Here is a 19,481-nt window from a genome sequence, read left to right as displayed (position 1 = left end):
GCGATTAGGAGTGACAGATTGTTTGGTAAACGTATAGCATGTTCTATATGTTATAGTTATTTGAATGACTCTTACCATAATATGTTACGTTAACATACCAGTTGGTTATTTATGCCTCATATAACGTACACTTATTCAGCCTGTTGTTCACTATTCTTGATTTATTTTAAATTGCCTTTCAAATGTCTATTCTTGCTGTTGGCTTTTATCAAATACATTTCCCCAAAAAATGTGACTTATACTCCAGTGCGACTTATATATGTTTTTTTCTTTCATTGTTATGCATTTTCGGCCGGTGCGTCTTATACTCCGAAAAATACGGTATATATATATATATATATATATATATATATATATATATATATATATATATATATTATATATAGATTTTTTTTAACTTGATTTTTGGGACATATTCTTTGATTGAGCTGCAAGTTATCTATAGCGTTTTAAAAATGTACTTAATTTGTCCAAAAATAACAAAATTACTCGATTTACAGCCTTTTCCCTAATATCACAGTTGACAATGCAGAATCCATTCATACCGTATGCAGGACATAGAGTATGTTTTTCAAGATGTCAAAATATTGGTGAAAATCCAGATAAAGGATGCAAACACAAGATTTGTTGTGTTTATTTACTATTGGTAACATGGCTGATCGTACTATTAATCATTTAACTGCAAACTGTGATCTGCAGGGTTGTTTTAGTTTTGCTAAATGACTGCCTTGCACTTTTTATGTTGTGTGTTGAGGAATACTCAGAGGAGCAAAGACTCTCATTAATCCCTCCTGTTTGTGTGTGTGTACAGTATGGTTTGGCATCACAGGGACTGCCTCGCTTTGAAACGTACAGCAAGTCCAAACCTACGGCCGCCCCGCTCTTGCCCTGCATGATTAAAGAGAAAAGGCAGAGGAAGCCGGCGCCTTCCAGCCATGCTTCGCGGAAAAACGCACACGCGCACATGCTGGCGGGTCAATAAGCATCCTGACGCGGCTAATCGCGAGGCGACACGGCCACGCGCGCCTTGGTCCTGGCGCTCCCAGCTGAGATGGCCTTTTTTCTTCTTGGCATGGAACCACTGCACGTATAGTGTGGCGACGCTCAGAATGACACAGAGACCAAACGCAGCCACCACCACGCGCCGTTCCAGGGGTGTCTCTGTTTCAGTAAGCTGTTAGTTTACAACACTGCCACCAAAAATAAAAAAAATCTAACCTGCTTCAAAGTCTCCATAGGTGACTTTTTCGTGGTCAGGTTCAAAGCAGAGAACGGTAGCTTTCCTAATTGGAAACAATTAAAGTGGCAGGTCTATCGTTAAACTTGGAAAACAACTTTGTGTCAACGCACCTTCTATGCAATGCAACTACTTTATTTTTTTGAGTATAGGTCGCTCCGGAGTATAAGTCGCACCGGCCGAAATTTGGTCGACGTTAGTTTTTAATACTAGCATTACAGCAGTGTTTTTCAACCTTTTTTGAGTCAAGGCCAGAGGTGGGTAGAGTAGCCAGAAATTGTACTCAAGTAAGAGTACTGTTACTTTAGAGATTTATTACTCAAGTAAAAGTAAGGAGTAGTCACCCAAATATTTACTTGAGTAAAAGTAAAAAGTATGTTGTGAAAAAAACTACTCAAGTACTGAGTAACTGATGAGTAACATACACACACACTCTAAAACTTCCTGGTAGACGGCTGCGTTGACCCTGGATCTCAGGAAACAGAGTGGACCGACACCAGCAGATGACATGGCACCCCAAACCATCACTGATGGTGGAAACTTTACACTAGACTTCAGGCAACGTGGATCCTGTGCCTCTCCTGTCTTCCTCCAGACTCTGGGACCTCGATTTCCAAAGGAAATGCAAAATTTGCATGGTTGGGTGATGGTTTGGGGTGCCATGTCATCTGCTGGTGTCGGTCCACTCTGTTTCCTGAGATCCAGGGTCAACGCAGCCGTCTACCAGCAAGTCTTAGAGCACTTCATGCTTCCTGCTGCTGACCTGCTCTATGGAGATGGAGATTTCAAGTTCCAACAGGACTTGGCGCCTGCACACAGCGCAAAATCTACCCGTGCCTGGTTTACGGACCATGGTATTTCTGTTCTAAATTGGCCCGCCAACTCCCCTGACCTTAGCCCCATAGAAAATCTGTGGGGTATTGTGAAAAGGAAGATGCAGAATGCCAGACCCAAAAACGCAGAAGAGTTGAAGGCCACTATCAGAGCAACCTGGGCTCTCATAACACCTGAGCAGTGCCAGAAACTCATCGACTCCATGCCACGCCGCATTAACGCAGTAATTGAGGCAAAAGGAGCTCCAACCAAGTATTGAGTATTGTACATGCTCATATTTTTCATTTTCATACTTTTCAGTTGGCCAACATTTCTAAAAATCCCTTTTTTGTATTAGCCTTAAGTAATATTCTAATTTTGTGACACACGGAATTTTGGATTTTCATTTGTTGCCACTTCAAATCATCAAAATTAAATGAAATAAACATTTGAATGCATCAGTCTGTGTGCAATGAATAAATATAATGTACAAGTTACACCTTTTGAATGCAATTACTGAAATAAATCAAGTTTCTCAAAATATTCTAATTTACTGGCTTTTACCTGTATGTTTTTTTCCTTCTTTATTATGCATTTTTGGCAGGTGCGACTTATACTCCGGTGCGACTTATACTCCGAAAAATGTGGTGGTTGTGGTTTCCCTCTCTGCATAAAAGTTTAAAAGTAGCATATATTAATGCAGTATGAGGAAGAATGTTTTAATGTAGACACATAGAATCATCACACTGCTGTGATTATATGCATCAAGTGTTCATTCAAGGCTAAGGCAAAATATCGAGATATATATATATGGTGTATCGTGACATGGCCAAAAAATATCGAGATATTTATAAAAGGCCATATCGCCCAGCCCTACCTGCAGCACAGTGCGACTGTGCACAAGTTGTGAAGTGAATACAACTGTTGTTGTTTCCCTGCTAATGCCAGGATTATTTATGCAGCTACTGTACTGGGCTATGCAGGAGTGTGATCTTACACTTTCCGTATGGACCGGGTGCGTGGCGAAGAGGAGTGCGGCCAGCAGGGACGTCTTGGGAGCACGGTTCAGGGCGCAGCTGCTCTCGTCCTGAGCTATTCCGCCTAACAGCAGGGCGAACACGTCCACCATGAGGACGGATATGACGGCGTGGAGGAGGATGTTCAGCACGTGGAAGCCAACAGGGTGCAGACCGCCCCCTAATAAGTAGTTCAACCTGCAACAGCACAAGAAGTCGGATGGTTTTCATTTAATCATTCTGTGTTTTTGCTTATTGAGTTTCATTTATAGATGATAAAAAAATGCAGTAGTTGCATTTTGATGTGTTAAAAGGGGAACTCTCATTATGAGAGACAAGAACACACGTTTTTGTTTTTTTTAGGATTTTAAAGATGAAAAAAAACGCTTGGGAGATGTGGCGAATGGGAATCACTACTGTAGCCTTAAAAGCAACTTCCAAACCCTCCATCAACGTTTTATATACAAACTGCAAGTCATATGCCATATTTTTCGGACTATAAGTCGCAGTTTTTTTCTTAGTTTGCGACTCATATATGTTTTTTTTCCTTCTTTATTATGCATTTTCGGCAGGTGCGACTTATACTCCGGTGCGACTTATACTCCGAAAAATACAGTACATATATACAGGTAAAAGCCAGTAAATTAGAATATTTTGAAAAACTTGATTTATTTCAGTAATTGCATTCAAAAGGTGTAACTTGTACATTATATTTATTCATTGCACACAGACTGATGCATTCAAATGTTTATTTCATTTAATTTTGATGATTTGAAGTGGCAACAAATGAAAATCCAAAATTCCGTGTGTCACAAAATTAGAATATTACTTAAGGCTAATACAAAAAAGGGATTTTTAGAAATGTTGGCCAACTGAAAAGTATGAAAATGAAAAATATGAGCATGTACAATACTCAATACTTGGTTGGAGCTCCTTTTGCCTCAATTACTGCGTTAATGCGGCGTGGCATGGAGTCGATGAGTTTCTGGCACTGCTCAGGTGTTATGAGAGCCCAGGTTGCTCTGATAGTGGCCTTCAACTCTTCTGCGTTTTTGGGTCTGGCATTCTGCATCTTCCTTTTCACAATACCCCACAGATTTTCTATGGGGCTAAGGTCAGGGGAGTTGGCGGGCCAATTTAGAACAGAAATACCATGGTCCGTAAACCAGGCACGGGTAGATTTTGCGCTGTGTGCAGGCGCCAAGTCCTGTTGGAACTTGAAATCTCCATCTCCATAGAGCAGGTCAGCAGCAGGAAGCATGAAGTGCTCTAAAACTTGCTGGTAGACGGCTGCGTTGACCCTGGATCTCAGGAAACAGAGTGGACCGACACCAGCAGATGACATGGCACCCCAAACCATCACTGATGGTGGAAACTTTACACTAGACTTCAGGCAACGTGGATCCTGTACCTCTCCTGTTCTCCTCCAGACTCTGGGACCTCGATTTCCAAAGGAAATGCAAAATTTGCATGGTTGGGTGATGGTTTGGGGTGCCATGTCATCTGCTGGTGTCGGTCCACTCTGTTTCCTGAGATCCAGGGTTAACGCAGCCGTCTACCAGCAAGTTTTAGAACACTTCATGCTTCCTGCTGATGACCTGCTCTATGGAGATGGAGATTTCAAGTTCCAACAGGACTTGGCGCCTGCACACAGCGCAAAATCTACCCGTGCCTGGTTTACAGACCATGGTATTTCTGTTCTAAATTGGCCCACCAACTCCCCTGACCTTAGCCCCATAGAAAATCTGTGGGGTATTGTGAAAAGGAAGATGCAGAATGCCAGACCCAAAAACGCAGAAGAGTTGAAGGCCACTATCAGAGCAACCTGGGCTCTCATAACACCTGAGCAGTGCCAGAAACTCATCGACTCCATGCCACGCCGCATTAACGCAGTAATTGAGGCAAAAGGAGCTCCAACCAAGTATTGAGTATTGTACATGCTCATATTTTTCATTTTCATACTTTTCAGTTGGCCAACATTTCTAAAAATCCCTTTTTTGTATTAGCCTTAAGTAATATTCTAATTTTGTGACACACGGAATTTTGGATTTTCATTTGTTGCCACTTCAAATCATCAAAATTAAATGAAATAAACATTTGAATGCATCAGTCTGTGTGCAATGAATAAATATAATGTACAAGTTACACCTTTTGAATGCAATTACTGAAATAAATCAAGTTTTTCAAAATATTCTAATTTACTGGCTTTTACCTGTATATATAAATACACAGGGTAAAAAAAAAATTATATATATTTTTTTCTATGTGTGTATTCATATATATATATATATATATATATATATATATATATATATATATATATATATATATATATATACGACAAATTATCTCAAACCACAACAAAACAATTGCAAATGAGCCGTCGGCCCCCGGACAGAGCGACCCCAAAACCAACAAAGGCTGCACTGCCGCAAGAAACCTGATTGCCCTCTCAACGGGGGGTGCTTACAAACATCAGTTGTTTACCAATCTAAGGTAACACGCAAGGACATTAACACATCCGACACATATGTAGGATTAACCGAGGGAGAGTTTAAAACCAGATGGAACAATCACAAGGCTTCTTTCAGGAACCAAAACCTGCGGAATACCACAGAACTCAGCAAACACATTTGGGACCTCAAAGACAATAATGTTGAATATTCAATAACATGGCAAATTCTCGCATCCAGCACACCTTACAATAGTGGTAATAAAAGATGCAACCTATGCTTGAAAGAGAAACTGTTTATTATATACCGTCCGGACCTGTCATCCCTCAACAAGCGCAGCGAAATTGTATCAGCATGCCGCCACAGACGGAAACACCTCCTAGGTAACACATGAGCCAATCACCACGCCCCTACGCCAGCCTGTACCCACCCACTCTGTGCCCTATATAAACCATGGTATGTGAATGCTTCCATTAAAATCTCCTGATGATTGAGGGAACCCCTCATGAAACAGGCCTGTAGAGATGAAGTAGTCTTGTGATTTTTTTCCCCACACATGCATATATATATATATATATATATATATATATATATATATTTATTTTTTTTATTTTATTTTTTTTAATGTGTGTATTTATGTATTTGTATGTATATACACAGTAAATATATATAATGTAGTAAGAGACACATTGATAACAATATGTAATATGTACAATATTTACCGTATTTTGGTCATTTTAAGCATTGCTGGAACTAATTCCTCGGCACATTTATTTCTGTTTCCATTGCGGCGCGCTTCCGACTTCTGGCAACAAATGCGTGTTCCTACTTCCGGAAACAAACATGAGTGTTTTTCTAATCACGGCAGACTAGGTAATAGACAACAAAGACATTTGTTTTTTGACAAATGAGGATTCATAACCTTATCTTTTTTAAGTTGAATGTATGGATGATCAACTGCTCCTTCTAGAACCGAGCACGAAGGAAGAGTGAGACGTTGGAGCAAACGGAAGCCGAGAGAGTGAGGTCGGCGTGACTTTGACGCTGTGAATGTGGAACTTGGAGCCAAGCTATGCGAACATAAATGGAGTGCTTACCCAAACTAATCTGGAAACGACCCCAGCCAGCTGGACAAAACGGACAACAGCCCATGGAGTAAGTCACTTTAATATCGATCATGATCCACACAGCACGTCATGCGTGTTATTATAACTACAGCTGTGTACACACTAGGGATGTCCCGATCCGATATTTGGATCGGATCGGCTGCCGATATTTGCCAAAAATTGCGTATCGGCAAGGCATTGGAAAATGCCGATCCAGATCCAGTTTAAAAACTTTCCAACGCACCGATTTAAATAATACATTCCACTTTTCTGCTGCTCCCTAATTTCCGTTCCGCATTTTCCAGCACACCTTCAACACATCCACATGTCTGTGAATTCTCACGCAGTTGCTTTTAGCTGCTGGCATTACAAGTCAGGCTCTTCTCACTCTTTCCTGTGTCTCCCTCTCACAGACAGCGAGCGCACCTTCTTACACACGTCACATACTGTCACGTCATACGTCACATACTGTCACGTCATACGTCACATACGTATACGTCCTCCCCGAGCAGAGAGGTAGCAGCATGGCTAACGTTAGCTGTGATGCTAGCGCAGCCGTGCGAGCAACGCTCCCTCTAAGGTGCTCGCCTGTGCAATTGCGCACTGTTTAAGCGTCCTCTGCGCATAGCAAATCTATGCCACGCACAAAATCTAATAAAAAAATAAGCGCATAACAATTTTCAACACACCGACACGACAGAGAAAACAGTTTTCGTCATCATTGTTCAAATATTGTGACGTCTGTCGAGACGCTTATCTCCATTCGGTGCCACACGCCCACACCATCAAAATGCTGAGGCAAAATTTTCCACATCAACACCGTATGAAAAAATTAGTGATTTTTTTAGTTGTGATTTCCTTCTCTGCATGAAAGTTTAAAAGTAGCATTTATTAATGCAGTATGAAGAAGAATGTTTTAATGTAGACATGCAAGCCTTGAAAGAAATTTTGAAAATCAAGACTACATTTCCTGCAAATGGGTGCATTTCTACCCTATATTTTAACTTTAGATTTATTCTCATATCAAACTCTTTTGGCTGTCTTTTTGACACTTACATCCGGCGCCCCCCTCCATTTACATTATAAATAATGTAAATAATTCAATGTGATTATCTTGTGTGATGACTGTATTATGATGATAGTATATATCTGACAGTATATATCTGTATCATGAATCAATTTAAGTGGACCCCGACTTAAACAAGTTGAAAAACTTATTGGGGTGTTACCATTTAGTGGTCAATTGTACGGAATATGTACACCACTGTGCAACCTACTAATAAAAGTCTCAATCAATCAATCAAAACACATAGAATCATCATACTGCTGTGATTATATGCATCAAGTGTTCATTCAAGGCTAAGGCAAAATATCGAGATATATATTGTGTATCGCAATATGGCCTTAAAATATCGCAATATTAAAAAAAGGCCATATCGCCCAGCCCTAGTTCAATGATGCCATTTCTGTTTGTCATGTATAATTTTGTCTATTTTGTGTTTATCCTTGAATAAACAGGTCCGTTTCTTGTTACCAACCATTGTGTATTATTCAAACTCCCCTAATTCAGCTGGCTAGTTGTTATCAAGGGTACTAAAACCCTTTTCAACATGATTCTGCCAACTAAGTAGGCTAAATAACTTTAAACTTTAATACATGCTCGGATAGGCCAGTATTGGTATCGGTCAGTATCGGTATCGGATCGGAAATGCAAAAACAATATCGGTAGTGCAAAAACCTGGATCGGGACATCCCTAGTACAGACAAAACATGAAATGTGGGCTAATACTTTATAGACACTGTAATATGATTGTTCATGTTTTTCAGTCAGTACAGATTGGTCCGTATCGCAGAGTTGTGCATTACAAACTCAAACGGGTTTTGTGCTGACATAGAAGCTAGCTTATCTATTTCCGTAGTTAGCTTATGCGGCTAATACCAAAGTACGCTAGAAAAAGAGTTCCTCAGTGTCATACTTGCCAACCTTGAGACCTCCGATTTCGGGAGGTGGGGGGTGGGGCGTGGTTAAGATATATATATATATATATAAGAAATACTTGACTTTCAGTGAATTCTAGCTATATATATATATATATATATATATATATATATATGTATATAAATAAAATAAATACTTGAATTTCAGTGTTCACTTACAAACTACAACTCACAAACACTTTAGAGTTAGGCTCCACCATCAGAATGTGTACTTAAACTTATAAAGATCACATAGATATTATTCAGTGAGTTGATTCACCAAAACTAACCTGTTATACAGGAGGAAAAAGCACACAGGACGTTTCAATTGTTCACAGACTGGTCGCGCTCATCAGAATGACAAGACACTTCCGGTCTGCAGGTGATAGCATTCAATTGGGAAGAAACGCCCTACTGCCCCCTACTGACCAATGTGAATACTGATAAATGTGTAATGACAGCTCCAAAAACGAATTCAAACCACAAAATAAAAATAAATAAATCAACACAAAAATGTGACACATTATGGGTGGGTCACATATGCATGTACAGTAGATGGCAGTATTGTCCTGTTTAAAAGTGTCACAACATTGCTGTTTACGGCAGACGAACTGCTTTACGGTAGACACTGTTGTTGTGTGTTGTCAACACGTCACTCAGGTCCGCCTGAATTTCGGGAGTTTTTCGGGAGAAAATTTGTCCCAGGAGGTTTTCGGGAGAGGCGCTGAATTTCGGGAGTCTCCCGGAAAATCCGGGAGGGTTGGCAAGTATGCTCAGTGTTCGCTGTTACAGTAACAATGTCACTACAGTTTTGGTTATTATTAGGGATGTCCGATAATGGCTTTTTTGCCGATATCTGATATTCCGATATTGTCCAACTCTTAATTACCGATACCGATATCAACCGATACCGATATAACACACAAATTAACACATTATTATGCCTAATTTGGACAACAAGGTATGGTGAAGATAAGGTCCTTTTTAAAAAAATTCATAAAATAAAATAAGATAAATAAATTAAAAACATTTTCATTAATAAAAAATAAAGTAAAACAATATAAAAACAATTACATAGAAACTAGTAATTAATGAAAATTAGTTAAATTAACTGTTAAAGGTTAGTACTATTAGTGGAGCAGCAGCACGCACAATCATGTGTGCTTACGGACTGTATCCCTTGCAGACTGTATTGATATATATTGATATATAATGTAGGAACCACAATATTAATAACAGAAAGAAACAACCCTTTTGTGTGAATGAGTGTAAATGGGGTAGGGAGGTTTTTTGGGTTGGTGCACTATTTGTAAGTCTATCTTGTGTTTTTTATGTTGATTTAATTTAAAAAAACAAAACAAAAAGAAAACCATACCGATAATAAAAAAAACAATACCGATAATTTCCGATATTACATTTTAACGCATTTATCGGCCGATAATATTGGCAGGCCGATATTATCGGACATCTCTAATATTAAAGTGACTTACTCCACGGGCTGTTGTCCGTTTTGTCCAGCTGGCTGGGGGCGTTTCCAGATTAGTTTGGGTAAGCGCTCCATTTATGTTCGCATAGCTTGGCTCCAAGTTCCACATTTACAGCGTCAAAGTCACGCCGACCTCACTCTCTCGTCTTCCGTTTGCTCCAACGTCTCACTCTTTTGTAAGTGTATCTTGTGTTTTTAATGTAGATTTAATTTTAAAAAATTAAAATTTAAAATTAAAAATAAACGATAAAAAAAAACAATACCGATAATTTCTGATATTACATTTTAAAGCATTTATCGGCCGATAATATCGGCAGGACGATATTGTCGGACATCTCTAGTTATTATACAGGTTACGGTACGTAAAGGAAGGATTGTTGGTATTAGCTCCACTTAGCTGCATTGCCAGGCAACATGAACGAGCCAAAAAAAAAAACATTTTGTCCTCTTGTCTCCCATAACGATTCTAAACAATAGGCAACATTCCAAAAAAAAGTGCAGTTCCCCTTCAAAGTGTCTTCTATGTCATCCAATAATGTTTCGGAGTACTGACCTAAATGTAAAGACAGTGAGAGGTCTGTAGGATTTATGACTGGAGTTGCTGCTCAGGTTGCTTCCCCAGAAGTCATTACTCCAGATGTTGTTCCATGGCGTTGCTGCTCTCAAATCCTGCCACACAAAAACACGCATTTATGTCTGTAATTATAGTACAGGGAGCCTTGCAACTCGCCAGTGAAACGTGTAGCAAAGTAACACAAATTAGGAGGGAAAAAAATAGGGTAAGAAAGCCAAATGTCCAGTTGTGGGAATATTTCAGCTTCAAATCGGATGGGCAATATGAGCACATCAACATGGTTGAATGAACGAAAATGCCATGATCACATGATGACAATAAACAAAAAGACAACATCTGACATCATTTTTCCAAATAGTAAAAAATGTGGTTTAATTTAGGTACAATTTTTGCTAACATGAAAGGGGTCCATTTTATTTTGGTTTGTTTATTTATTTAAGATAACAAAGGTTTTTACCTTCAAATTACAGTACAATGGTAAACAATTCTACAGTAATGAGAAATAAAAGTTGATATCCTTTTAAATGAGTACTTGCATTATTATTTAAACTGTATAGTTTTTATCGATTACTTCTTCGGGTTAGGAGCATAGTGTAGACCAGGGGTCGGCAACCCTAAATGTTGAAAGAGCCACATTGGACCAAAAATACAAAAACAAATCTGTCTGGAGCCGCAAAACATTAAAAGCCATATTACATACAGATAGTGTGTCATGAGATTAGGGCTGCAGCTAACGATTATTTTTCTATCGATTAATCTATAGATTATTTTTTCGATTAATCGGTTAATCTATAGATTATTTTTTCGATTAATCTATAGATTATTTTTCCTTTTACCGATTATTTTTTTAATTTAAAATGAAGAGGAAAAAATAAATGCAGGCCAGTTTTTTCAAAAGGCATGGCTTTTATTTACAAAAAAAAAAGTATGGCCACTCAGTCAACATTGACAACAACATGACAAAATATTCTGTAACAATGTAAACATTTAAAACTTTTAACATTTAACAAAATTAAAAGTAGCTTATTTGCTTTTTAATGTGCAAATATAAAAGTAAACATCCAGTGCAAATCTTAATATTCTGCAATAGTATAAGCATTTCAAAATTAAAAGTATTGCTTATTTTGCTTTAAAATGTGCAAAAATAAAGATAAACATCCAATACAAAAAAGTACAAAACGGAAATATTCTGTAACAGTGTAAACATTTCAACAAAAGTAAAAGTATTGCTTATTTGCTAAAATGTGCAAAAATAAAGCTAAACATCCAATACAAAAAAAGTGTACAGTGTAAACATTTCAACAAAAGTAAAAGTATTGCTTATTTTGCTTAATAACACAACAATGATAGTATGATTAAAGTGAAAGTTAATTGTTGGTTTGTACATAGTATATGTAACTGTTAATGTTGTAAAAGGTATTTGCACAACTAATTAACGTTAGCGTTTGTGACACGTCTTGTGCCGTGGAGTTCTTTCAGGACCGACAGACTGAACGCCAGACAGCTTTGTCAGGTTTACAATCTTTTAATTTTACACAAAGTCTTTTCTCTTCCAACTCTTTTCTCTTTCTTTCCTCGCTTTTCGGCTACTCTTCCTCGCTCGCTCGTCGTCCCCTGTCTCTGTCTCTCCTCCTCTCTCGCTCCACGTCAGCTTCACTCTGGCTCCTTCCAGTCTCTCTTCCCTCTCTCTGCTGCTCCCCTTTTCTTCAGCGAGAGGAGATTGGATGATCGTGCCCAGGTGCGCGGATCGCGCACCTGGGCACGATTGCGGCGTCGCTCCCGGCGTGCCCCACCTCGCCGCTCGCTCGCCAGCCCCGCCTCTCCACAGCGTTAAAGAGGAGCGAGTCTTTGTAAACACTGAACAGGCAAGCCAAACGCGCCTCTCAGAGCGAAACGGTGCTTTAGTTTATGAATTCACAACGCAGATACAAATGACACATTCATGTTTTTGTGTAATGATGACAACGTATACGCACGCGGACGATTGACTAGTTGATGGTGATGGCAAGAACGCTGTCGGTTTTCTTTTCAAATGTTCCTTCATAGCCGTTGTGCTGCTATGATAGGCCATTTCCGCTCGACACAGTGTGCATACAACATTATTAGGCCGTTTATTGAAATACTCCCACACTTTTGACGACTTTTGGCGTGCTTTTTCCCCTCGCTCGCATCGTCTGCTTTGCGCTCCGCCATGACAGTAGTGTGACGTAAATATACGACGCGCCGACGCACAAAAACGGCGTCGACGTATTTACGTAACCGATGATGTCGACTACGTCGACGCGTCGTTTCAGCCTTACATGAGATATACATTGAATTAAGAGGACTTAAAGGAAACTAAATAACTCAAATATAGCTACAAATGAGGCATAATGATGCAATATGTACATATAGCTAGCCTAAATAGCATGTTAGCATCGATTAGCTTGCAGTCATGCAGTGACCAAATATGCCTGATTAGCACTCCACACAAGTCAATAACATCAACAAAACTCACCTTTGTGCATTCACGCACAACGTTAAAAGTTTGTTGGACAAAATGAGACAGAAAAAGAAGTGGCGTAAAACACGTCCTAGAAAGTCGAGAAATGTTCCATGTAAACAAACTATGGTGAGTTCAAGGATCGTCAAAATTTAGTAGGACAAAACGGCGCACGCCAAATACTGGAATCAGTGAAGCATGTTTAATATAAACAGTGTGCTTTATAACAATTAGGGAGGTTTGTGTCATGTTTGTCTTCCTACAGAAACCATATTAAAACAAAAACTATATTTTTTCCCCTCATCTTTTTCCATTTTTCATACATTTTTGAAAAAGCTCCAGAGAGCCACTAGGGCGGCGCTAAAGAGCTCTAGAACCGCGGGTTGCCGACCCCTGGTGTAGACAAAAACTCTGAGCCAAATATATTTAAAGTAAATTATTTCCTACTGTTTTAATGTTTGGCACCTTGAGACAAGATTGTTGATTGACAGTCTAAAAGTAAGATTTCTTCCTTCACTCTGTATTTCTGCAGTTTTAGGCATTTTTTTATGTAATAACTTTAAAAAATCGCAAATTGAGTCTCAATCGCAATTTTGGAGACAAAAAAACGCAATTACCGTATTTTTCGGAGTATAAGTCGCACCGGCCGAAAATGCATAACAAAGAAGGAAAAAACCATATACCGTATTTTCCGCACTATTAGCCGCACCTAAAAACCACAAATTTACTCAACAGCTGACAGTGCGGCTTTTAACCCGGTGCGCTTTATATATGGATTAATATTAAGATTCATTTTCATAAAGTTTCGGTCTCGCAACTACGGTAAACAGCCGCCATCTTTTTTCCCTGTAGAAGAGGAAGTGCTTCTTCTTCTACGCAAGCAACCGCCAAGGTAAGCACCCGCCCCCATAGAACAGGAAGCGCTTCTTCTTCTACTGTAAGCAACCACCCGCCCGCGTAGAAGAAGAAAAAGCGCGCGGATATTACCGTACGTTTCATTTCCTTTGTGTGTTTACATCTGTAAAGACCACAAAATGGCTCCTACTAAGCGACAGGGATCCGGTTCATGAAAAGACGCAATCTCTCCATCCGCACACGGATTACTATTTCACAGCAACTGCCTAAAGACTTTCAAGAAAAGCTGGCTACTTTCCGTGCATATTGTAAAAACAAGATAGCTGAAAAAAAGATCCGGCCAGAGAACATTATCAACATGGACGAGGTTCCACTGACTTTTGATATTCCTGTGAACCGCACTGTGGATACAACGGGAGCACGTACGGTGAATATTCGCACCACAGGGAATGAGAAGTCATCCTTCACTGTGGTTCTAGCTTGCCATGCTAATGGCCAGAAACTTCCACCCATGGTGATATTCAAAAGGAAGACCTTGCCAAAAGAGACCTTTCCAGCCGGCGTCATCATAAAAGCTAACTCGAAGGGATGGATGAAGAAAAGATGAGCGAGTGGTTAAGGTAAGTTTAAGTTTACGCGAAGAGGCCGGGTGGCTTTTTTCACGCAGCTCCGTCCATGTTGATATACGACTCCATGCGCGCCCACATCACGCTGGTTTTAATATATTATTAAAGTTTGACTGACCTAGTTGACTGTTTTTTTGACATTCCTTTAGCGCAGTTAGATGCGGCTTATAACACGGGGCGGCTTATAGGTGGACAAAGTTTTGAAATATGCCGTTCATTGAAGGCGCAGCTTATGGTGCGGAAAATACGGTATAAGTCGCACTGGAGTATAAGTCGCATTTTTTGGGGAAATGTATTTGATAAAAGCCAACAGCAAGAATAGACATTTGAAAGGCAATTTAAAATAAATCAAGAATAGTGAACAACAGGCTGAATAAGTGTACATTATATGAGGCATAAATAACCAACTGGTATGTTAACGTAACATATTATGGTAAGAGTCATTCAAATAACTATAACATATAGAACATGTTTACCAAACAATCTGTCACTCCTAATCGCTAAATCCCATGAAATCTTATACGTCTAGTCTCTTACGTGAATGAGATAAATATGTCTCAAAGTAGGTGTACTGTCACCACCTGTCACATCACGCCCTGACTTATTTGGACTTTTTTTTGCTGTTTTCCTGTGTGTAGTGTTTCCTATTTTGTTGTTGATTGTCATGTCATGTACGGATGTACTTTGTGGACGCCGTCTGCTGCGCCACACGCTGCAAGTCTTTGCTGTCGTCCAGCATTCTGTTTTTGTTTACTTTGCAGCCAGTTCAGTTTTAGTTTCGTTTTGCATAGCCATGCCTAAGCTTCAAAGCCTTTTATTTGTGGCACTCACCTTTTGTTTATATTTGGTTTAAGCATTAGATACCTTTTTACCTGCACTCTGCCTCTTGCTGTTGTCTGCATATTGTGATCACGACAAACTATGTTCCTAACATCTACAAAGCAATTAGCTACCTGCTGCCACCTACTGATATGGAAGAGTATTACACGGTTACTCTGCCGAGCTCTAGACAGCACAGACACTCAACAACGGCGCATTATTTGCGGATTATAATTATCGTATTTTTCGGAGTATAAGTCGCTCCGGCCGAAAATGCATAATAAAGAAGAAAAAAAACATATATAAGTCGCACTGGAGTATAAGTCGCACTTTTTGGGGGAAATGTATTTGATAAAAGCCAACAGCAAGAATAGACATTTGAAAGGCAATTTAAAATAAATGAAGAATAGTGAACAACAGGCTGAATAAGTGTACGTTATATGAGGCATAAATAACCAACTGGTATGTTAACGTAACATATTATGGTAAGAGTCATTCAAATAACTATAACATATAGAACATGCTATACGTTTACCAAACAATCTGTCACTCCTAATCGCTAAATCCCATGAAATCTTATACGTCTAGTCCAGGGGTCGGCAACCCGCGGCTCTAGAGCCGCATGAGGCTCTTTAGCGCCGCCCTAGTGGCTCTCTGGAGCTTTTTCAAAAATGTATGAAAAATGGAAAAAGATGAGGGGAAAAAAATATATTTTTTGTTTTCATATGGTTTCTGTCGGAGGACAAACATGACACAAACCTCCCTAATTGTTACAAAGCACACTGTTTATATTAAACATGCTTCACTGACTCAAGTATTTGGCGGGGATCAAAATAATTATTAGCATTCAGACAGGTTAAAATGTTGCTAAAACATCACTTTTCTATCAGTCACAGTGACTTTTCAAAACAAAAATATTACAGCAAAAATCATATGGGTTGATTGACATGTTTATTCTGTAAGCTAACTTCAATAGTTTGAAATTATTTTGACAGTTAATGCCAGTTATCCTGTCAACCTTTCACAAGACTTCAATTTGTTAATTGAAAGTATAAACAGTATAAACACTTTTTACAGTAAACAAATGGTAAAACAGTACTAAACAATTCCATAAAAAAAAAAAATTGGTGTCATTATTAACTTTCTGTCCAAGCTTGTATAATCTACTGCCTTGTTCAATTGTAGAAAATATTATGTGCCTAAAATTCACATTTCTATCATTACATACTGTAAACATGGTAAGCTAACTTCATTAAAATTAATAGTCCTGTCAATAGCATGGAATTCCAATTCAAATGTAGTTTTTTTGTAAGCCTTTCAAAAGAATTCAAAATATGAAAAATTTATGAAAATTATTTTAAGCCATCAGACACTTGAAAAGTGGCACATCACATCTCTAATGTAATCATTTGAACTTTTCAACAGAAATAGCACTGCAAAAATATTAAGGACATACTTCTGTATTTTGGTAGTTATGCTGTCAACATTTAACAAGATTTCTTCAACTTGGACTTGAAAGCATAAATTACACTTTTAACAGTATAACAGTACTAAACAATTCCAATAGATAACATTGGTGTCATTACCTTTTTGTGGCTAAAATCCGAAAAACGTTGAAAGTTTTCCACTTGTATCGCTAGCAACGGCATTAGACTTGTGTTTTTAATACTTTTACTTTTGTTGAAATGTTTACACTTGTTACAGAATATTTCCGTTTTGCACTTTTTTGTATTGGATGTTTATCTTTATTTTTGCACATTTTAAAGCAAAATAAGCAATACTTTTACTTTTTAAATGCTTATACTATTCCAGAATATTAAGATGTGCACTGGATGTTTACTTTTATATTTGCACATTAAAAAGCAAATAAGCTACTTTTAATTTTGTTAAATGTTAAAAGTTTTAAATGTTTACATTGTTACAGAATATTTTGTCATGTTGTTGTCAATGTTGACTGAGTGGCCATACTTTTTTTTTTGTAAATAAAAGCCATGCCTTTTGAAAAAACTGGCCTACATTTATTTTTTCCTCTTCATTTTAAATAAAAAAAATAATCGGCAAAAGGAAAAATAATCTATAGATTAATCGAAAAAATAATCTATAGATTAACCGATTAATTGAAAAAATAATCTATAGATTAATCGATAGAAAAATAATCGTTAGCTGCAGCCCTAAATAATATTATTTGATATTTTACGCTAATGTGTTAATAATTTCACACATAAGTCGCTCCTGAGTATAAGTCGCACCCCCGGCCAAACTATAAAAAAAACTGCGACTTAGAGTCCGAAAAATACGGTAGTTTTTTCTCAAAATCGTGCAACCCTTTGTGGTACCGTGGTTTACGATCCTCAGTCCCCCAATGACCATGTCGAAGTATTATATCGTTCACAATCATTATGACAGACATGACGGATGGATTTAAAAAAAAAAAAAATGCATTCTAAATATTAAATACATTTGATCAAAAATCCGCTTACAATGGAGCTTAGTGCAGCCATTCAATTCTGCCTATAGAGCCCCTAAAAATATCAAATCACCTCCATTAATGTTTTATACACATGATGGAAGTACAAACCCCGTTTCCATATGAGTTGGGAAATTGTGTTAGATGTAAATATAAACGGAATACAATGATTTGCAAATCCTTTTCAACCCATATTCAGTTGAATATGCTACAAAGACAACATATTTGATGTTCAAACTCATAAACATTTTTTGTTTTTTGCAAATAATCATTAACTTTAGAATTTGATGGCAGCAACACGTGACAAAGAAGTTGGGAAAGGTGGCAATAAATACTGATAAAGTTGAGGAATGCTCATCGAACACTTATTTGGAACATCCCACAGGTGTGCAGGCTAATTGGGAACAGGTGGGTGCCGTGATTTGGTATAAAAGTAGATTCCATGAAATGCTCAGTCATTCTCAAACAAGGATGGGGCGAGGGTCACCACTTTGTCAACAAATGCGTGAGCAAATTGTTGAACAGTTTAAGAAAAACCTTTCTCAACCAGCTATTGCAAGGAATTTAGGGATTTCACCATCTACGGTCCGTAATATCATCAAAGGGTTCAGAGAATCTGGAGAAATCACTGCACGTAAGCAGCTAAGCCCGTGACCTTCCATCCCTCAGGCTGTACTGCATCAACAAGCGACATCAGTGTGTAAAGGATATCACCACATGGGCTCAGGAACCCTTCAGAAACTCACTGTCAGTAACTACAGTTGGTCGCTACATCTGTAAGTGCAAGTTAAAACTCTCCTATGCAAGGCGAAAACCGTTTATCAACAACACCCAGAAACGCCGTCGGCTTCGCTGGGCCTGAGCTCATCTAAGATGGACTGATACAAAGTGGAAAAGTGTTCTGTGGTCTGACGAGTCCACATTTCAAATTGTTTTTGGAAACTGTGGACGTCGTGTCCTCCGGACCAAAGAGGAAAAGAACCACCCGGATTGATATAGGCGCAAAGTTGAAAAGCCAGCATCTGTGATGGTATGGGGGTGTATTAGTGCCCAAGGCATGGGTAACTTACACATCTGTGAAGGCGCCATTAATGCTGAAAGGTACATACAGGTTTTGGAGCAACATATGTTGCCATCCAAGCAACGTTACCATGGACGCCCCTGCTTATTTCAGCAAGACAATGCCAAGCCACGTGTTACATCAACGTGGCTTCATAGTAAAAGAGTGCGGGTACTAGACTGGCCTGCCTGTAGTCCAGACCTGTCTCCCATTAAAAATGTTTGGCGCATTATGAAGCCTAAAATACCACAACGGAGACCCCCGGACTGTTGAACAACTTAAGCTGTACATCAAGCAAGAATGGGAAAGAATTCCACCTGAGAAGCTTAAAAAATGTGTCTCCTCAGTTCCCAAACGTTTACTGAGTGTTGTTAAAAGGAAAGGCCATGTAACACAGTGGTGAACATGCCCTTTCCCAACTACTTTGTCACGTGTTGCAGCCATGAAATTCTAAGTTTATTATTATTTGCAAAAAAAAAAAAAAAAAGTTTATGAGTTTGAACATCAAAT

General features: G+C 38.6%; 1 protein-coding gene across 1 annotated transcript in view; it reads right to left on the bottom strand.

Annotated features, from left to right (window-relative positions):
- tmtc4 (transmembrane O-mannosyltransferase targeting cadherins 4) overlaps positions 1 to 19,481 on the bottom strand; it is an 82,556-nt gene that overhangs the window by 48,802 nt on the left and 14,273 nt on the right. Inside the window, exons 4-5 of the mRNA XM_061970737.2 lie at positions 10,642 to 10,757; positions 3,048 to 3,264 (exon numbers count right to left, since the gene is read on the bottom strand). Coding sequence (XP_061826721.2) covers positions 3,048 to 3,264; positions 10,642 to 10,757 — 333 coding nt within the window. The remainder of the gene's footprint in view (positions 1 to 3,047; positions 3,265 to 10,641; positions 10,758 to 19,481) is intronic.

The sequence above is a fragment of the Nerophis lumbriciformis genome, linkage group LG13 (genome assembly GCF_033978685.3).
Source record: "Nerophis lumbriciformis linkage group LG13, RoL_Nlum_v2.1, whole genome shotgun sequence".
Lineage (NCBI taxonomy): Eukaryota > Metazoa > Chordata > Actinopteri > Syngnathiformes > Syngnathidae > Nerophis > Nerophis lumbriciformis.
The sequence above is the reverse complement of the archived record's forward strand: the minus strand, read 5'-3'. Positions and strand labels throughout refer to the sequence as shown.